Source organism: Callorhinchus milii, unplaced genomic scaffold (genome assembly GCF_018977255.1).
Source record: "Callorhinchus milii isolate IMCB2004 unplaced genomic scaffold, IMCB_Cmil_1.0 Scaffold1, whole genome shotgun sequence".
Lineage (NCBI taxonomy): Eukaryota > Metazoa > Chordata > Chondrichthyes > Chimaeriformes > Callorhinchidae > Callorhinchus > Callorhinchus milii.
The window spans coordinates 53,927-74,744 of record NW_024704742.1 but is presented as its reverse complement, the minus strand read 5'-3'; the positions used below and the strand labels follow the sequence as shown (position 1 = coordinate 74,744).

The 20,818-nt window shown below is 43.5% G+C and overlaps 1 protein-coding gene across 1 annotated transcript in view; it reads left to right on the top strand.

The window, feature by feature from the left end:
* The first annotated feature begins 20,313 nt into the window (after nucleotides 1-20,313).
* The window catches only part of LOC103172823 (targeting protein for Xklp2-A-like), a 36,188-nt gene continuing 35,683 nt past the window's right edge, over nucleotides 20,314-20,818 (top strand). Inside the window, 1 exon segment of the mRNA XM_042337300.1 lies at nucleotides 20,314-20,460. Coding sequence (XP_042193234.1) covers nucleotides 20,314-20,460 — 147 coding nt within the window.

The following is a 20,818-nucleotide window of genomic DNA, read 5'->3' as shown; positions in this document are numbered from 1 at the left end:
AACCTTAGCCTCATACATTCTGGAATTAGATAAGCAGGGTGCGTCGCTCCAGAGAGGCTGTGCACAATTCTTTCCAGACACAGTGAAATTTCCATGTTGAAATATTTCCATATGAGGCTCACATTTGAGGAACTCACATTCTCTTGAGCATGGGTTGCTGCTATGTGTCAGCCACCCAGCTGACCAAAAACACCCTCCTTCTCTCACTAATTCAATTCCAGGACAACTATCACCTGACAGACTGTCTGTGAAACATCAAGTCCTGGATGAGAGCTAACTTTCTATAGCTGAATGTCAGCAAGACCGAGGCCCTTCTGTTTGGAGCTCCATTCTACAATCCCTTCGCCTCACTCCACTTGCCTCCTTCAAGGTATGACTTTTCGACCATTCCTTCAGCCGCCCTCCTACCTCTCTGTCCTCCCTCATCCCAACCCTGCCCCCACGGGTCCTGATCCCCGACTGTTCAACACCTTGGGACGTCCTCCCGACATGAAAGGCACTTTTCAAATGTAATTTTGTTGTTGTTGTAATTCACTTTGACTACAGTGTGTGCTATTTGCGGAATGCCACATCCTAGTAAAAATAGTTACAAATGAGTCATGAGAATATGGAATATTTACTGCCTTAGAAAGCACAGATTCAGAGTTGATTGAGACGATCAAAAATGAGAGAGATGCATTTTATTGCAAATTCAGTGTGATAACATACTTGAGATGATTGTCAATGTTATATCATTGAATCTATTGTGACATTTGCAGATTTTACTCCATTAAAGCCTAGAATAATTAAGACACCTTCTATTCTGAGCACTACATTATAGGGAAATCCAGTTATAGAGCCCCTCAATGTAATATGTGAACCCACACTAACTCCAATCATGTTACACCCAGCTTCCTGCGCTGATAAATCTGTAGTAAAACATGACCACCTTTCATTTCATCAGGTTGCCACTAGCATCACTTCCTACATGTCGTGCAGGGGCTCCATGTGCAGGAAACCCCATTGATGTAATTTCCTAATGGAAGTGATAGCAATGCTTCCTACACATTGTGCAATAAGTAGGAAGTGAAAGAAGCAGTGAGTTAACAACTGAAAAATATTTCCACACATTTCCACATATTGGAATCAGCTGACCAAATCATAATGAGCTCCTCGAGTGGCTCAGTTGGTGAAGCCTCTGCTCTGTGTGAAACTGAACCACAAAGACTAAGAAAGGAATTGTTTCTCCCTCGTCCCCCTAAAATCCAGGACCATCTCCAAACCCACCCGATCCACCTGGTACAACAACCATCTCCGCCACCAAAAAACCCAAACTCGTCTGCTCATGTGCAGATGGCGGAAAACTGGCCTGACAGTTCACCGCCAACTGTGGCTCGAGCAGCTCCACGGCTACCGTCGTTCTTTGACACGCGCAAAAACGGCCTTCTACTCCAACATCATCTTGGAGGCTAAACACAACCCTAAGATCCTTTTTTCCACCACCCACCACAACCTCCGTGCCCCCCCACCTCAGGCCTCCTCAATCTTTGTATCAAATGCCCAGTACGAGGAGGTCATGGACTTCTTTTCATCTAAAATACTTAACATCCACCAGGCAGCCACATCCACCTGCCCCTTGTCACCCACCACTATGCCCTGTCTGTCCCCCTCATCTTCTTCATCATCTGCTCCTACCACCACCCCCATTCTACATTCCTTCATCCCATCTCTCCCTCCTCCCTCTCACCCACCATCACATCAATGAAACCCACCACCTGCTGCCTCGACCCCCTCCCCACCAACTTACTAGTCACTCAGCTCCCCCTCCTCTGCCCACTACTAGCTGACATCATCAACCAGTCCCTCTTCTCTGGATCAATCCCTGCCCCCTTCAAAACTGCTGTCATCACCCCCCTCCTGAAAAAACCCTCCCTAGATCCCTCAAACCCCAGCCACTACCGCCCTATTTCAAACTCCCTTCCTTGCCAAAGTCCTAGAATGCGTTGTTGCCAACCAACTTCACCACACCTCTCCTCCCACTCCCTCTTCGAACCCCTCCAGTCCAGTTTCCACCCACAGTACAGAGACTGTGCTTGTGAAAGTCACAAACGACATACTCTCTATCAGTGACCAGGGATCCCTCTGCCTCCTTGTCCTCCTGGACCTCTCCGCCGCGTTCGACACAGTCGATCACACTATCCTCCTCCACCGCTTTTCCTCCGTCATCCACTTCAGTAGGACCGCACTCGCCTCACAAACCGCCAGCAGTACATCTGCACAAACGGCTTCTCCTCCCGGTCTCACCCAGTCACCTGTGGGAGCGTTACTGTGAAGTGCTCTGAGACGCTGTCCGGCGTGGAGGGCACACTATAAATCCAAGTTGTGAAGTTGCGATAATGTGTAATTTTATTAAAATATGCATTTACTTAGCTTTCTTTATTGGAGATTTCAAAGCATGCTTAGTGGAATGCAAAAGGGCAGTACAGTATATGTATGATTTTCGTGCTTCTATTTTTGATCTAATTAACTGCTGTATCCATGGCAGTCTTGCAACCTGCAAACTGCTCACTCAGGTTGAAGATGTCTCACCATTATTCTGGAATTAATGAATATGTCTGTGATGCTTACTACCTCAAGTACTAAATGTGTTTGAGATGGATATGTGCAATGCCTCACCAATTTCATTGCAGTGTTTCCTGTTTCTGTTCCACACTGATGATCCACACATGATTCATTTCTGACTACTGGTGACAGATGATTTTCAGCATATGCATTTCACTAACAGTGATGACTAGGCTGAATGGGTTATCTTTTAGGACTGTCATGGTTCAATGCAATGAAGTATAACCATTACTGTTAATACAATTTGGCAAATTAATAAATCAATTTAATAATGGCCATTATCTGCAGTTACTGTAATAATAATAATCCTTGCATTTAATATAGCGCCTTATCAAATCGTCAAAATACACTGTAAAGTGAATTGATTATATATTTGTGGGTGAAATATGGCAGCCAATTGTGCATAGCAGTGTCATATAATCATATTATTATTAATCTTTTGTTTTGAAGGGATTATTACCGCCAGAAAGTAATCCCCCAATCGACTAACAGCCAGGTAAGGAAACGTGCCTAAGGTTTCTCCGTGCCTTGGAATCAAACCCAGGTCCTCTCGCTTGCAAGGCGAGTGCTGTAACCACTACTCTACAGAACTGTGTGTGGAGTCCTGTAGCTCAGTGGTTAGAGCACTCGCTTTGCAAGCGAGAGACCTGAGTTCAATTCCAGGCAGAGGGCGAAACCTTGGGCAAGTTTCCTTACTCCACACAGAGCCTAATACTAATCCCTCCAAAACCAAAACAATAATAAATTGGTCATTTTCAATCTATGACTGTTTGTGGGACATTGTTGTGCGCAATCGGCTGCCGCGTTCGCCCACAAATATACAGTCAATTCACTTTACAGTGTGTTCTGTGAAGCGCTTTGGGACGTCCTCCCGACGTGAAAAGCGCTATATCAAATGCAAGGATTATTATTATTATTATAACTCTAACAATACTGTACACCTTTTTCGTACAGCCTTTCCATTTTTATCATTAATTTCAGTTGATGTGCTTCCATTTTACTGTTTATTGGGTTCCACATACAGTATGTGCAAAATAGCATGTGAAGCTCTAAGTCCCGAGAGATAGTTGTCCTGTTTTAGGCATTTGAAACACGATTCCTTGTCCTTTCTTTGTGCTCCCTCTAATATCGCTGTGGGCTAATATACTGTTCCCTCATTGACAAACGTTTCCACACATTTCAAAGCACTTTATGCAGTTGACTGGGTAGTCAAGTGTTGTTGGGGGGAGGGGGGGAGCGTATGTGGGAAATCTTTTCTCTTTGTCCCTGCCTTTGGATACCTCTCCACTTTCCAGCTCAGTCAGAGCACACCAATTAATTAATTAGTAATATAATAATAATAATAATAATCCTTGCATTTGGTATAGCGCTTTTCATGTCGGGAGGATATCCCAAAGCGCTTCACAGAACACACTGTAAAGTGATTTGACTGTATATTTGTGGGCGAACGCGGCAGCCAATTGCGCCAATTAGTAAGAACTTAACTCCGGGTGCTGCTGTTTTAGCTGTTCCATTTTTGCACCACAGCTAGTTTCTCGTGGTTAGCTGGCTGCTTGTCAGGAAAGAAAGCCAAGGAAACTGTATTGACACTGTCATAAAAGCTGAATGCAATGGGAGGTTCATTCAGAGAGCCAGTTGGTCTTCAAATCAAATGTCATGTTTAGCATCTGTTTCTTATGAAAACATTCTGTAATTTCAGGTAAAGACATTTTTGTTGCTGGAGACTTTACATGGATTTCCCTGAATTAAAATTCCCGATGTGGACTTACAACCACAATCCTGGTCTACACCAGGAAGCTTACCATGTAAAGTTAATTAAAATCACACCTGAAGACTTTTTCCTCTTCGACTGGGCCTTTGGCCACCTCTTCTCCTTTTGCAGCTCAGTCAAAGCACATCGCAGTTAAGCGGGCCGACACCCTGCCTGCATGAAGAGCGCTATATAAATACAAGTTCATTCCCTGGTCTTTCTTTTACTGGCAAAAAGCCAGCTGCCCGGGAGAGGGAATCTGGAACAGCGCTCTGATTTAAAGTAGGTTCTGAATAAACAAGTAAGAAAGAGTAAACAATTTGCCAGTTTCCTTGTGCTGATTAACACAAGAAACTGCTTGTGAAATACCACAAATTGTGCCCCAGGGTATTATGCAACAGCAACATGCTATTCGGCCCATCAGCCACTTTGTTTAATCACCTTCTCCTGCTCACTCCCCATAGCCCAGACATTCCTCTTTTTCAAACGTCCAGTTAATTCACTTTGCAGAGAATTTATGGACTCTGCTTAAAAACGGTTTCTGGCAGAATATTGCACATTCCAACCACCCAATTTAATTTCTGGCAGAATATAAATTCCTCCTCGTGTCGTCAATCACCAAAGGAACCAGCCAAGATATATCGGAACTGCTTCTTAATGTTTGGCTTCACTCTATTGCTCTGTGTACACAATGAGATCATTGACAAAGAAAACCCATTGTAAGTGTATGCAAACATTCTGGAGACAGTGCCACAATACAGGTCAAAGTACTCATCTAATGTGAATCCAATTCATCCAGCATCCAGCATGTATGTCAAGTCAAATAGAAACCAGGTTATTCAATTCCCATACTTGGAGTAAATTGTTCAGGTTTATATTTGCCTTCAATAGAAATAAGACTGGAAGCATCTTAGCCTGCCTTGAACAACAAGTAAACCAGTTCAAAATCATCTGCTAACCTCCCTTCAGTAATGATTATCACCTTCATAAAAATAAAAAGTTTTTTTTTGAAATCCCCAAAGCAGAAGATAAATGTTGTGAAGAGAGGAGGGAGAGAGAGGGGCGGAGCTTTCTATTTCAATTTGTTATGATATGTTTTCCTTACTCACTTTATACATGCCTTTTCAGTGATGTCTGTCACTAAATAATGCAGGATGACAGTGATTATTTCGCCCACAAAAATACAGTCAATTCACTTTGCAGAATATTCTGTGAAGTGCTTTGAGACATCTGGAAGATGTGAAAAGTGCTATATCAAATGCAAGGATTATTATTATTATTATTTATTTGGCATTCACTTCGCATTTGAAATCCCTAGAGTTGAATGGTTTGTCAGAGAGCCAGTGGCCTCCAAGCAAATATTATGAAAAGAATTCAGAATTTAAGAGTAAGATGTTTAATAATATCATTTAAAAAAATGTGGTCACTCAATCTACGACTGGTGCACCGCTGTGCAAAATTGGCTGCTGTGTTTCCCCACAAAATATGCAGTCAATTCACTTTACAGTATATTTTGCGAAGCGCTTTGAGATGTCTCAACAATGTGATAAGGCAGTATATCAAATGCAAGTATTATTATTATTAATATTTGTGTTACTGGTAGCAACCTCTCATATCAAATCATTTAGGGAGATTTCAAAAGATGCTCCCACTATTAGATTAATAGATGACCCTCTTCCATGAAGAACATACATTTGTATAGCACCATTCACAACTCAAAGCACGTAACAATGAGAATTGTGGACACCGAACAAGAAGTATGAGCAGTTTAGAGGTGGTCAAAGTGTTTATCGGAGGATTTTGGAAGCAGGAGAAGGTTGGAGTACCGAGAGACTGTAACACAGTGAAAATCTAGTTGACTTACATAATGCCTTGGTTTCCAGTCTTGGCCACTAATACCATTGAAATTTAGGAGAAGGGATATCTAGAAGGGATATTAGATAATAAATGGGATTGAGACAGTAAACTAGAACAATATTTACAGACAGCAGAACAAGAGGACACAGATCTATGATTACAAAGGACAATTTCAGGACACACACCAGGAATTGCCCAGAAGGTAATTGATGACTGGAACAGATTACCAGGAAAAGTTTGAGGGCAGGGTGCTGGATTTATTTTTAAAAAATCGCTGTGATGGAAAGATGGTAGATTGGGAATTCTGGAAGGATGAGATCAAATGGGACAAATGGCCTTCTTTATCTAAACCTCCGTTGTGATTTTGTGATCTTAACAACTTGCTTTTGCAAATCTTTGAAACATTGGAGGAGATTATAATTTCATGTGATCTGAGGGACGAGGAGTTAAAACCATTCACTTTGTTTTATTCTTGGCTTATTCTATTATTATTATCATATTGTTGTTATGAGTGTGCTCCATGATGCTTCTCAATCTTCAGCCAGTTCATCTACATTGTTATATGCATTGCATAATAAATATTGATTACACATATAATAGAGATATGCAATGTTTCTTTATTAACTCTCTGAATGTTCAAATTAGACAAGCTCTACAGATAGAAACAATAAACATTAACCTCTATAATAGAACTAAGATTCTTTTTATTAAAATAGAGCCACATTTGTATAGAAAATTTAGAAATGAAACAAAGTTTGGAACAGTTTAAAACATTAAAAATAATAATGTGACAATGCTGTTTAGGTATATAAAATATTAAGATAAATTGTCATGAAATAGCACATTTCTATAAATATTGAAAAATACAATGTATCCTGTGAAGCACATTTAGACATTCTACCGATGTGAAATTTGCTGTAACAAATAAGTATAATAAGTATTGATTATATATCAAATTTAACCTAATAAACTATTACAAGTATTAGTCTAAAAGAATTCCATAATCTCGTCCCATTTTAAATCAAGAGATGCAAAGGGTAAGAGAAGGAGATCTGATGAGATAGATAGTAGGTGGCAGAGAAAATAAATTTGGGATATTCCTTACTCTCTAGAATGATCCTAAATTATAATAATCCTTGCATTTGATATAGCGCTTTTCACGTCTTCTAGACGTCCCAAAGTGCTTCACAGAATATACTGTAAAGTGAATTGACCGCATATTTGTGGGCGAACGCGGCAGCCAATTGCGCACAGCAATGTCCCACAAACAGTCGTACATTGAAAATGACCAATTTATTATTGTTTTTTTTTGGAGGAATTATTATTAGGCTCTGTGTGGAGTAAGGAAACTTGCCCAAGGTTTCGCCCTCTGCCTGGAATTGAACTCAGGTCTCTCGCTTGCAAAGCGAGTGCTCTAACCATTGAGCTGCAGGACTCCACTATTAAAAGATTAAAAGAAGGGTTTGGTCGCAGAAAGGAAGAGTGGCAAACTTGATATTGCCAAACCATATCTGATTGTAGTTGATGAGAAACGTTACAGTACAATAAAATACAATTCACAATGTTACAGTGCCTTTCACATTGGGAGAATGTCTCAAACTGTATGGAGAGCATATAGGCTTTATCCAATTTGCTCTCTACCATAGACTTGATAGATTTGAGTTTGCATAGATTGCTGCTGTTCTATCTGCGGGTCTGATAGAGGGTAGGAAATACTTGGCAATTTAGTGGGGACAAAGGATGCTGAAGCCAGAGATCTGACAATTTTCAAGAAGGTCAATTTAAGCAACAAGGTCTACATGGGACTTAGGAAAATGAGTTTATAATTCAAGAAGGTGCGTGTGAGGGAGCTTGTCTTTATGAAGGGACACTTTAGTCACATTTTTTTGATTAATGAGTACATCAAGTTCTTTTTGGCAGTTCTTTTGTAATGAGTCTTGCAGTTATGTTGTAATTGTATAAACTCAGTGCCACATGTTTGAGATTTCATAACAGTTCACAAAAAATGTGGAATGTCCTCACCCAGTGAGGAGAGTTACACTCAGTTTGAACTGTGCTTCTTTGCTCAAATAGAGGTAGAACTCTCCCCACACCTATCTCATTGACAGGTTTCCTCTCCTTAGTCCAGTTATCAATGTAACACTGCAACATTGCTAACATAAGGGTGACCTCCTCTGCAGGTTTCATTTTCTGTCCTTTGCACAAAGGAATCGCAGTTATTGTTAGCCAGACATGATAAGTCACACAGCCAAAGACAAAGACTAATTGATGTCAAGTTGGTCATTGACACAAACCTGCAGACAGAAGGGGGCTTTATATCAACTACAACAACTAACATTTATATAACTCTCTTCATGCTGTATAGTGTTTTTCATGCAGATGGGGTTGGATGTCAAGCAAGGGAGAAAGGAGAGGGGAAGGTGACCATAGATTTGGTTGTAGAGGTCTTCAGGTGGGATTTGAAGATTAAAACAAAAGCGGGGCTAAGGCAAAGGAATTGATGGAGGGAGTTCCAGAGGTTAGGGACGTACATACGGCTGAAGGCACAACCACCAATGGTAACGAGGAGGGGTTGGGAGACCTATTTTAGCTGATTGAAATGGGTGAGCAGTGGAATGGGGCATGAGCAGGTCAGAGAGATTGAGAAGTGCTGAGGAGTGAAGGGATTTGTATGCTAGAGTGAGGGTCTTGAAGTTGATCTGTTTGGGGTTAGGGAGCCAATGGAACCTGGCAAGGCCTAGGATGACCAGTGGGCGGAATTAGGTGCATTTGAGCAACGGGTGGTAGAGTTTTGTAAGAAGATGGTCATTATGATGTATTGGATTATAAGGTTTGGCAATCACCTCAGGATCATTAACACAGTGTGTAGCTGAACACTGGAACAGTGTTGTTGTGTTGGAATGTGTGGTAAACATGCACACATTTTGCATTTTTATTTCCAGTCTTTTTTTATTTGTAAAGCTTGCTGTTTTATGCAAGATAAAATAAGTTTCTTAAATAAGAAACAGATGTTGGAATAAAACAGGAACAGCTGCAGGATAATATGTGTGCTGGTGACAGTCAGATTGTGAATATTTATTTACAATATTGTGATAATCAGTCACAACATTCCTCCTACATATTCTCTGTATCAGCCTGGCACAGTGGTAGCATTCTTGCCTTTGAGTCAGAAGGTTGTAGGTTCCAGCCCCACGTCAGGACTTGAACTCACACATTCTAAGTTGACGCATCATTACAGTGCTGGAAGTGCTGCATTATCAGAGGTGAATCCTTCAGATAAAGGACTTTAAATGGAGATCCCGACTCAACTGCCGGTTCAGGTGGACATTAAAGATAACATGGCACTATTCAAAAAGAGAGAAAGGAGTTTCTCCTGGTGTCCTGGCCAACGAATCCCCCAAATACAATTGGTCATTCACTCCATGGCTGTTTGTGGGATATTGCTGTATGCAACGGGCTCCCAATGAGATTCTCACTCTCACTTGTGTAGTTAGTTGATCATAAACATTTTCCAGTACTTTGTATAAATATTAGTTGCATGCTATGCAGTTTCCAAGCTGCATAAAGACTAAACTCATGGGGTTTTGTAAACTGTTTATTGTTTTTGTTCTGTAGCTCAAGAAATTATCCTACATATGGAGCATTAATTGCTTTCTTTAAGAGAGAATTAAATTAAAGCTACATACTGTATTTCAGCAGATATTGAGTTTGTGAAAATGAAAATGCTGTGAAATCCTGTGAAAATGCTCATATTGTATACCTTCGAAAGCTATGTACAAAACAGATAAGATATAGCTGATCACAAGATGGTTCGTTTTGGATCGTATTTCTGAAATAGTGCCCAGATGTTCCACACACGTGCCTGTTTATTTTAAGCCACTTTATTACACAATTGTGCAGGACAGTTGCCTTCATGCAAGGACTTGTTTATTTTCCAGTTCCATGAACTTCACTGAAAAAAATCCCATTCAATCACGTTTGTGGAACATTGCTACATTTTACCCATAAAATACAGTCAAACCACCTTACAGATATCCTGTGAAGCATTTTGGGACGTCTAAGGCTCTCTATCAAATGCAATTAGTATTATTAATCTCTCCAATGATCCATCGGAGGTAACATGACTATTAATTATTAAGCTTTCATGTCATTATTGCAGTGTTGTTCACTGTTTGTTATCCTTTTCTTTTGCAGTTTTTTGCTTTTTTCTTTATAGTTTTATATGTTTTCAGTCTTTCTTTCTATTTCCTCCTTTAATATCCTCTTCTTAATATATGTAAATGATCTGGACTTGGATATAGCAAGTACCATTTCCAAGTTTGTGGATGACACAAAGTTAGGTAGGGTAGTAAACAATGAGAAGGATAGCAGCCAACTGCAGGAAGACATAGACAGAATGGTAAAATGGGCAGACACATGGCAGATTAATTTCAATGTGGAGAAATGCGGGATAATGCATTTTGGAAGAAAGAATGAAGGGAGGTAATATAGGCTGGTAATACAATCTTAAGGGGAGTAAAGGAACAGAGAGACCTGGGGGTGCAGGTAAATGAATCCTTGAACGTGCAGGACAGGGAGATAAAGCTGTAAAAAGGCCATATAGGATAGTTGGCTTTATAAATAGGGGCATAGAGTACAAGAGTCAGGAGGTTATGATTAACCCATATAAACACTGGTTAGGCCTCAGTTAGAATACTGCCCCAGTTCTGGGCACCGCACTATAGGAAGGATGTTAAGGCATTGGAAAGGGTGTAGAGGAGATTTACGAGGATGGGATCAGGAATGGGGGACCTTGATTATGAGGAAAGGCTGGAGAGGATAGGATTATTCTCATTGGAGCAGAGAAGGTTACAAGGAAACCTAATAGAGGTTTTCAAAATCGTGAGGGGATTTGATAGGTTAGAAAGGGAAAAACAGTTTCCACTGGTGGATGTGTCGGTGACTCGAGGTCACAGATTCAAAATAGTCTCTAAAAGAAGCAGAGGGGAGGTGAGAAGAAATGTTTTCACACAGTGAGTAGCTCGAATCTGGAATGCATTGCCTGAAAAGGCGGCGGAGGCCGATTAGATAATTACTTTTAAAGACGCGGTGGATGGGTATTTGAGGAGGACGGGTTTGCAGAGTTATGGGGAAAGGACTGGGGAGTGGGATTGACATTACATTGCTCTTTTCAAAGAGCCGGCACAGACTCGCTGGGCCGAATGGCCTCTTTTTGTGCTGTACGATTCTATGATTGAGATCAGCGCCTAGGGACATCCTCCCGACGTGAAAGGCACTATACAAATGTAATCTTGTTGTTGTTGCTACTGTTCTCTATTTTTGCTTAAATGGGCAACTTCTGTCTCACCAACTGCTCCCTTAATTTCTACAACAACAACTTGCATTTATTCAGCACCCTTCACTCGGGTAGCATCTTGAAGGACTTAACGCAGTATGGTTTGGGGAGATGACGGAAGCCACGGTGGAAGAAGAAACTCTTCAGGTTTGATTTCAAAACTGTTAAAAAGGGGGCAAGGAACTGAGGCAATGAGTGACAGAGATTCTAGTGTAGTGGCTGAAAGCACAGTAGCCAATTGTGGAGCAGATGAGAGAAGGGATGTGAAGAAGACCCGAGTCAGCTGAGTGTAGAGGAGTCAAGTGGGGTGTGAGCAGATTGAAATGGTTGAGAGGTGACAAGCTATGAAGTTATTTGAAAGTGAGAATGAGGAACTTGAAATCAATCAGTGGAGCCTGGCGATGATGGATGTATGGAGCCTGGTACAGGTGAGAGTTTTGACTCATTTGGACCTAGTTTATAAATAAGCTGGGAGCTCGGGTTAGGAGCTCCCAGCTTATTTATAAACTAAACTAAATAAATCGAAAGATCAGGGTGGGAGTTTCATCAGTGTTTGAAGTAAGACGGGAGATGGCAGGCTATGTGCCAGAGGTGGAGGAGGAGGCAGTCCTGGTCAGGGAGCAGATGTGGGGTAGGAAGGATAACTGGGGTTTGAAACTGACCCCAAAGTTGCTTACAGTTCGATGAGTTTGAGGTTATTAGTCAGTAACCTCTGAGTTTGAAGGTTATAAGTTCAAGCCCCTGGACTGTGAACTCACAAACTTTATCCAAATTAAGCCCATTCTCCCGCTCTCTCACCATAGCCCTGCAAAGTTGTCCTTCCCAAATATCTATCTAGGTTGGGAGGCAGATAATAGGCAGAAGGTGATTAGGTGGGGGAGTGTCCCGAGATGCTACCCTGCGTGAAGAGCTCTGTTATAATGCAAGTTGTTGCTGTTCTTCCAGTGCAATGGAGTCTGTGCCAGAGCCACTACTTTTTCCATGTATATTAATGACTCACAACTGTTAGAGAGAGTGAGGATGAGGGAATATATTGAAGAGCAGTGTGTGACAAGGATCAGAGCAGCAAAGGGACTTGGGAGAGCCGGTACCTAATAATACGCCTCCACTGGCTCCCCATCCCTCAGAGGATTGAGTTCAAAATTCTTGTCAGCACCTTCAAGCTCTTGACCCTCCTACCGCTCCGATCTGCTAACCCCCTTATCAACCTGTCCACTCACTCCACTCAGCAAGCTCTGGCCTGCTCCATGTCCCCCACCCAGCCCGCCCCACGATCAGCAGTCAGACCTTCAGCGTTTCTGCCTACGCCCTCTGGAACTCCATCCCACATTCCCTTCACCTCGCTCCCTCCCCTGTCTCCTTCAAGAGCAAGAACGTCCTCTTCGACGCATCCCCCCCTTCCCACCCCATACCCCCGCTCGGGTCCCGATCCCTAATCCCTGACTGTGCAGCGCCTTGGGACGTCCTCCCTACGTGAAAAGTGCTTTATAAATGTAATTTTGTATTGTAATACTGTTTAAAGTGCCATTCAATTCAGGAGGTTGTGCTTCGTGCTGTCTCTATCAGTCCGGACACCCCAACCGAGGAAATGGCAACCCAAGTGCATAGAGACACTGAGCGAGGTATAACATTCCAGGTTTCTACACAAGCGAGGAGAGCACTACACACAGGGCAGAGCGTGTCATACACAAGTTACAGACAGGGCAGTGGACTGAATGGCTGAGTTGGTGGAGATGGGAAATGGTGAGTGGGGGGACAGGAGATTGCGTGGGTGGGGATGGGAGATGGTGAGGATGGGGACGGGAGATAGCGAGTGGTTGTGGGGCTGGGAGGCCGTGAAGAAGGGGAGCGGGACCGAGCAGAGCCGACCTTTGCCCTCAGCCAAGGCAGTGAGATCCGAGTGGCCAGAGATGAGACTTCGGGGGGCAAAGAGTCAGTGACCAACGAGGGGCCGAGGGGAGGTGCCAAGAGGAGGGACCGGGGTGGGGGCCCGGGGAGTTAAGGGGGGGAAGGGGATCGGGGAGGGGAGAGGGGTTAAGGGGGGTCCGGAGAGTTAAGGGGGGAATTGGGGGGGGAGGAGGGAGGAGAGGTGGTTAAGGGGGGGCCCGGGGTTTAAGGGGGGCGGTGGGGGTTAAGGGGTCCTGGGCTGTGGGGGCCCCTGGGGGCTGGTTCGGGGACATGGGCTGGGGGCTAGTTCGGGGTGGGGGCCTGGGCTGGGGGGGCTGGTTCGGGGTCCTGGGTTGGGGGCTGGTTGGTTTGGGGGGGGAGGGGCTGGTCCGGGGTCGCTGGGGCTGGTTCGGGGTTGTAGTAACTGCTGGAGTCTAACTAGCTAAACCCACACAGCTTGTCATTGAGAACACTATCTGACAAGCTTTCCTGCTGCTTATTCAGCTGGGTCCACCCTACCCATTAGTTAAGGCTTTGGCTGCAGAGTTAACAGGAGCTGAGGGGGACGATTCCCTGCCCCTTCCATGTCCGGCTGATGAGCCAGGCAGAGCTCTGGAGGATGTGGTGAAGCGAAGAAGGAAACAAGTAAGAAAAGACAAAGCTTGAGCAACTTAAAAGAGGAAGGAGATCAGACACAGAGGCTAAAGGGCAAATCTGTGGTTTCTCCAGTCTATATTTTGTTACATTTAACTCCAGGCCTCATCGCTCCATCCAAACCTTTCCTAGTGTTTCACAGGAATGAGTGTAAAGTGTAGTGACTCTACATTTGTGGGCGAACACACACACACACATACAATTTGAGCATAACAATGTCCCACAAAACAGAAATGAGGTGAATGACCCACATTGATCTGAAGAACTGTCCAATTCGATACCAGTTAGAACCCACTTCTCTTTTCCACGACACTTGCCGGGCTGTGGTTCCAGCTCAGATCTCCCTGCCGTGGCTTTACTCACAGCATTAAAGCAACTTACAGTGGTGTGTAACAGTGTGCGTGTGAGATACATATAGAGTGTGGGACAAGTGTTGCAAAGATTGCTGTAAGAAACATCACGACTCAGTGTGTGTGTGTCAGGCTGTCTCTGTGTGTGTGGGTGTGTGTGTCAGGCAGTCTCTCAGTGTGCTCAGGGCACTGCACAAGCACAACCCTGTTTATCAGTCTCTGTCATCCGGTTTCTTGCCATTTCAACTCTCTCTCCCGCACTCTGACCTCTCCATGCATGGGCTTCTACACTGTTCCAATGAGCCACAGCGCAAGCTCGAGGACCAGCACCGCAGTTATCTGCTCAGGACCCTACAGCCTCTTCCCTCAATATTGATTTCAACAATTCCAGACCATAACAGTTCACCTTCCCCCTCCCCCTCTTCTGTGACCATCACCACATCATCCTGGTCCCAGACAGCTTTTCTCTCCCTGGTCTGCCTTAGCTCTTTTCCAGTCAAGCATTTTCACCCTTGACTGTACTTTGTCCTTGTTCATGAGTAATCTAAATCTAATAATATTATGGTCACTGTTACCTAGATGCTCCCCTTCCGAAACTTTTTCAACCTGACCTACTTAATTCCCTAGGAAAAGATCCAACGCTTCCTTCCTTGTAGGACTGGAGACATACTGGTCCAGAAAATTTTCCTGTACACAGCTGATGAATCTTTCTCCGGCCTTGCCCTTAACGCTGCTATTTTGCCAATCTATATTGGGATAATGAAATCTCCCATTTTGACAACTCTGTTTGCCCTACATCTGTCCGTGATCTGGTTGCAGATCTGCTCTTCTATCTCCTTCCCGCTATCTGGAAGTATCTATAGTAAACCCCTATCAGTGTAACCACTCCTTTCCTATTTCTGACCTCTAACCAGATTGATTCTGGTCTCGTCCCTTTCTACAGCTACAATTGTATCCTTAACTAATATTGCCACACCTCCAACCTTCTCTATCCTTCCTGAACACATTATATCCTGGAATATTTATCTCCCATTCCTGTCCTGGCTTGAGTTACTGCTACCACATCGTAACCCCTTACGGCCAGTTGAACCTGCAGCTCATCAACCTTATTCCCTAAGCTCCGTGCATTTAGGTACATGCATTTGAGGAAATTGTCCACATGTACCTGCTCTATATTTCCCACTTGTCTTTTTCCTCTATTCCCTAATCTATTGTGTATCCTGGGATACTCACCCCCTTCGCCACCAATTTAAATTAGCCCCCCAGCATTCGATAATCTCTTGGCCAGGAAGCTAACCCCTGCCTTGCTTAAGTGCCGCCCATCCGCAAGGTAATGATCCCACCTCCCCCAGTAGTGGTCCCAATTGTCCACAAAACGGAAACCTTCTTTTCTGGACCATTTTTCCAGCTAGTCGTTCATACGCCTGATCCTTCCATTATGGTGCCCCGTTGCCTGAGGCACCGGGAGTAACCCAGAGATCACCACCTTGGATGTTCTGGCCTTGAGTTTGTTCCCCAACTTTTGATACTCGCCCTAGAGTATCTCAGCCCTCTTCTTGGGTCCCCACATGGACCACGACTTCTGGACATTCTCCTTCCCCCTGAAGAATCTTGTCCACACGCTGGGTACAGTCCACTACCCTCACACCAGGAAGGCAGCAAACCATCCTAGCCTCACGATTCTTATGACAGAAGATCCTGTCAGTGCCTCGCACTGTTGAATCCCCTATCAGAACAGTGTTGCCCGTGTGATCCATGCCCCTGTCCTGTTGGAGAGAATGTTCACTGCTGTCCTCACGGGAGGTTTCCACGCTCCTAATTGCTAAGGCTGAGTACTGATTTGAGACCGGGACTCTGTTGGGGGTGCTCTGCCTTGCACAAGCCCTCTTCTTTCCCCATCGCAATGTCACCCAATCACTTTTAGCATGTGGCTGTGTGTTGGGCTCCTTTGGGAGTGGTCCTGTTCCTGAACTCTGACCTCCCAATGGTTCCAGTACCCCTCTCTCATGGTTCCTATACAGTGATGGTCTGCTATCAGTGAGTCCTAGGGGAATGAGGGTCTCCTCCACCGTACCATCCAGGAACCTCTCACTGTCCCTAATGAGCGCAGTGTTTGCACCTGGGCTTCCAGCTCAGCTACTCTCAGCTGAAGCTCCCTAACTTCCAGACACTTGCGGCAGATGAAGTCGCCCCGGCTTAAGGCGCCCTCCATCGACTCCCACATGTGACAGACCTCGCAGTTTACCTGCCACACCATCTTCACTATCTTTATATAGATACAAAGATATATAGCCTGCCCCACTTTCCCCTCTGCACCTAATTCCCACTCTCACCAAATTCCCTCACACTCTGGCCTCAGGTCGAGTGAGGCTCTCGGAGCTATCTCCTACTTATACTTTCTGGGTTCAACCCGTTTCTGATTTGCTCAGCAGTAATTTGGAATTAACACCTAATCAAGTGATTAATCAATAAATTAAGTTAATCAATAAGTTACTTGTTATTGGCTAGGCCTAATTGGCTACTGCTGCTCCCTGTAAAGTTACCACACAAGACCAATGTACCAATGGTATCAGCAATTTTAACTAACACAAGACTTAAAACAACTACAACTACTACAAGACTTGAATAATAACAACAACAAATTGGGTTATGTACTCACGATAGCAGTTCTCAAGACACCCACAGCAGCAATTCCCACTCTTACCAAATTCCCTCACATTCTGGCCTTGCCTCACTCCGGACGTAGCTCACTCTGGGCTCTTGGCTCGAGCTCCAGGGGCTCCAAGTGCTCCAGGAACTCCAGGGGCTCCAAGAGCTCCAGGGACTCCAAGAGCTCCAGGATCTCCAAGAGCTCCAGGGGCTCACATCTTCCAATTGTGCATAGCAGTGTCCCACAAACAGTCGTGAATTGAGTGACAAACTTTTTATTTAATTTTTTCTTGCGGGATTCTTATCAGGCACGTGGAATAAGGAGACTTGCACAAGATTTTGCCCTGCCGGGAATCGAACCCAGGTCTCTCGCTTGTGAGGCGAGTGCTCCGACCACTGAGCTACAGGACTCCAAAAATACTAATATACCAAAACATTTAATTTCCAAATATGCACAATTTCTGTAGTAATGTTGACAGCTTACCATTCCAGATGTGTGCACTGAAGGGAAGTACTGTACTGAAGCCTTTCCACCTATCTTGTGGGAGTAAAAGAAAACATACAGACATGGAGAGCAAAGCATATGTCTCTGTTGCACAGCAGGTGGAAGAATTTCAACGTCGCACACCATCACATTATCATTTGAGAAGCAAGCAACTTGTGGAAGAAGGTAAATGGGATTTCAACCAAACTCGGTGTTGTTTGTATGATTGCCACCATATCTTCAGCTCTGTGGTTATAAAACTATGCTAGTCTGTCATTGCAGGATCCACCAGCTGAATGGAGGGGAGTGGGCGCGGGAGAGTCACGAGTGACATTGACTAGCTCGGCCCAACCTTATTGAATGTTCAAAAGTGACATGTCAGTAGAACCATTCATACTGCTAATGTGACACTAACTGGCTCCTTGATGATGAAGGAATTGCTTTCCTCTAATCTAGAGTGGAAGTCCTTTAGGCTATAATGTACTCTATACAATTCAGATATCTTTCTAAAGACAGCTTATTAGCATCCAGGAAACTCTTGTACTGTCACTTGGATAGTCTCATTTCTCCTCTTCAGCCATGTCAGGAATTGAGCTTCTACTTGGTGCTGTCACTCCAATGCAATGCTGGAGTCTGTATCATAACATAGTTATAATCCATGACACTATTGGAAAACAGCAGAGGGCTTTTCCCTGGATGCTGGCAACAATTCTCAACCATTTGTCATCCACCTTAATAATAATAATAATCCTTGCATTTGATATAGCGCTTTTCACGTCGGGAGGACGTCCCAAAGCGCTTCACAGAACACACTGTAAAGTGAATTGACTGTATATTTGTGGGCGAACGCGGCAGCCAATTGCGCACAGCAATAATAATAATAATAATAATCCTTGCATTTGATATAGCGCTTTTCACGTCGGGAGGACGTCCCAAAGCGCTTCACAGAATATACTGTAAAGTGAATTGACTGTATATTTGTGGGCGAACGTGGCAGCCAATTGCACACAGCAATGTCCCACAAACAGTCGTAGATTGAAAATGACCAATTTATTATTGTTTGGGGTTTTGGAGGGATTATTATTAGGCTCTGTGTGGAGTAAGGAAACTTGCCCAAGGTTTCGCCCTCTGCCTGGAATTGAACTCAGGTCTCTCGCTTGCAAAGCGAGTGCTCTAACCACTGAGCTCCACCTTGTGGCTATTTATGGAACTTACTGGTGCAGGGGTCTGTTTACAAAAATAGCCATGACAAGACCATAAATTTGTGAGTGGGTTTCAACATTTCACTATAAAGTTTTATTTTTTTTCCAACGTGCACCATTGAAGCCTTTTTTATGTTCATTGCTATATTCTAGAACATGCATAAAGTTTAGTTTGTCAATTTTCTTGCTTTTAAATGCCAACTGTTGGCGATGTGGTGCCATGAGCTCCACTGTCAGATGGTGATGATTTGTAAAGGCTTTCAGAAATTGCTAATGTACCCATAATTCTCAATCGGTTATTGATTTTCTGTGCGGCTCCCAGTCTCAGTTTTGAACATCAGTATTGTTCAATTGACACGTTTTAGCTAACTTAACCGATTATTAATATATATACGCATACACACTAGATAGCTAGAGTGAGATTCTCACATGTGGTTCACAACTTGTAGGATGGGTATGATTTGCCATGGCAGGAAGTGCTAGTAATAATCCTTGCATTTGATATACAGCTTCCATCATGTTGTTGAGATGTCTTGAAACATTTCACAGAATAAATTGTAAAGTGGATTGACTGCATATTTTGTGGATGAAATGCATCAGCCAATTGCGCAATGTCCTACAAACAGTCATGGATTGAGCGACTTTTTTGCAAGGCAAGTGCGCAGGACTCTAGGAATATTGAAATTTAACATAGTTATAGATATACAATTTTCTGTATGCTCTCATGTCTATCTTTCCAATACAAAAGCGCTAAAGAAAGGTTAAAAATTACTTATTAATATACCAATTCTTTGGTTAGAAGTGAATGGTTTGGTTTCCAGGTTTGCTTCCTGAGGTTTCAATCACTTGAGTAACTTCTGTAGTTTTCTAAAGCACTGATTTTGGTCATTGCTGCTGCTTCAGTTACAGATTCAAAGCTCAAGAACTAAACCCCAGAATCCTGGAAGGTGGTCCCAGAGAAGCCACCGGTGAACGAACCCACAGAGCTTATTGGCTTTCGCTTGGAGACCGACAATCGTATCAGGAAGCGGGAAGAAAATCGCAAGCCCGAGGATCAGGAGCAGTACTTTTTCCATCCCTGTCCGTGCCCCATCCGGATGCTGGAAGATGTTGTGGTGAGGATATTATGAGCTGAGATGCATTGCAGAATAGGAGCTATTGTTTCTATTATTCAAGAGACATGCATTTAGTTGTAATTTTTTTTAATATCCTAAAAATTGACTAGATTTTCTTCCAGGGAGTTCCAGAAAAGAGTAAGCTACCATTGACAGTGCCTCATTCTCCAGTTTTTGCAGTGAAAAGCCGTACAAGAATTCCACTTAAAGAGGAGCAGGTAGGGTGCTGTGACACGCTTCTGGAAAAATAATCCTGAGGTTGTGACTAGAGGATGACTGGGAAAGAGCCTATTTTTATGATTATAATCCATGCTGGTGCAGCAAACAGCTTTCACTTATTTAATTTGCTTCATGTACCATAACATCAAAGTGCTTCTTTCTATTAAACTTGTAGGAAGAAAGCTAGTAAAGCAGATTAAGATAAACACTATGCCACACTGTGCCGTCCCATTCAAGCCAAAACCCCTGGAAGAGAAGAATGTAGAAATACAGCCATTCTCATTTGAGGCTCAGGACAACGAGAGGCAAACACTGAAGGAAAAGAAACTGCAAGAAATCCGTAAAGAGATGGCTGAGGTAAGTGTGGTCAACTTTCTCACCAGTTTAGCCATCCTGGAGTCCTGTAGCTCAGTGGTTAGAGCACTCGCTTTGCAAACGAGAGACCTGAGTTCAATTCCAGGCAGAGGGCGAAACCTTGGGCAAGTTTCCTTACTCCACACAGAGCCTAATAATAATCCCTCCAAAAAACCAAAAACAATAATAAATTGGTCATTTTCAATCTACGACTGTTTGTGGGACATTGCTGTGCGCAATTGGCTGCCGCGTTCGCCCACAAATATACAGTCAATTCACTTTACAGTGTGTGAGGAACGGCTCGTTACCATATTATCTGAACCTTAAATCGTTAGTAATATACGTAGCATCCCTTTAAGTT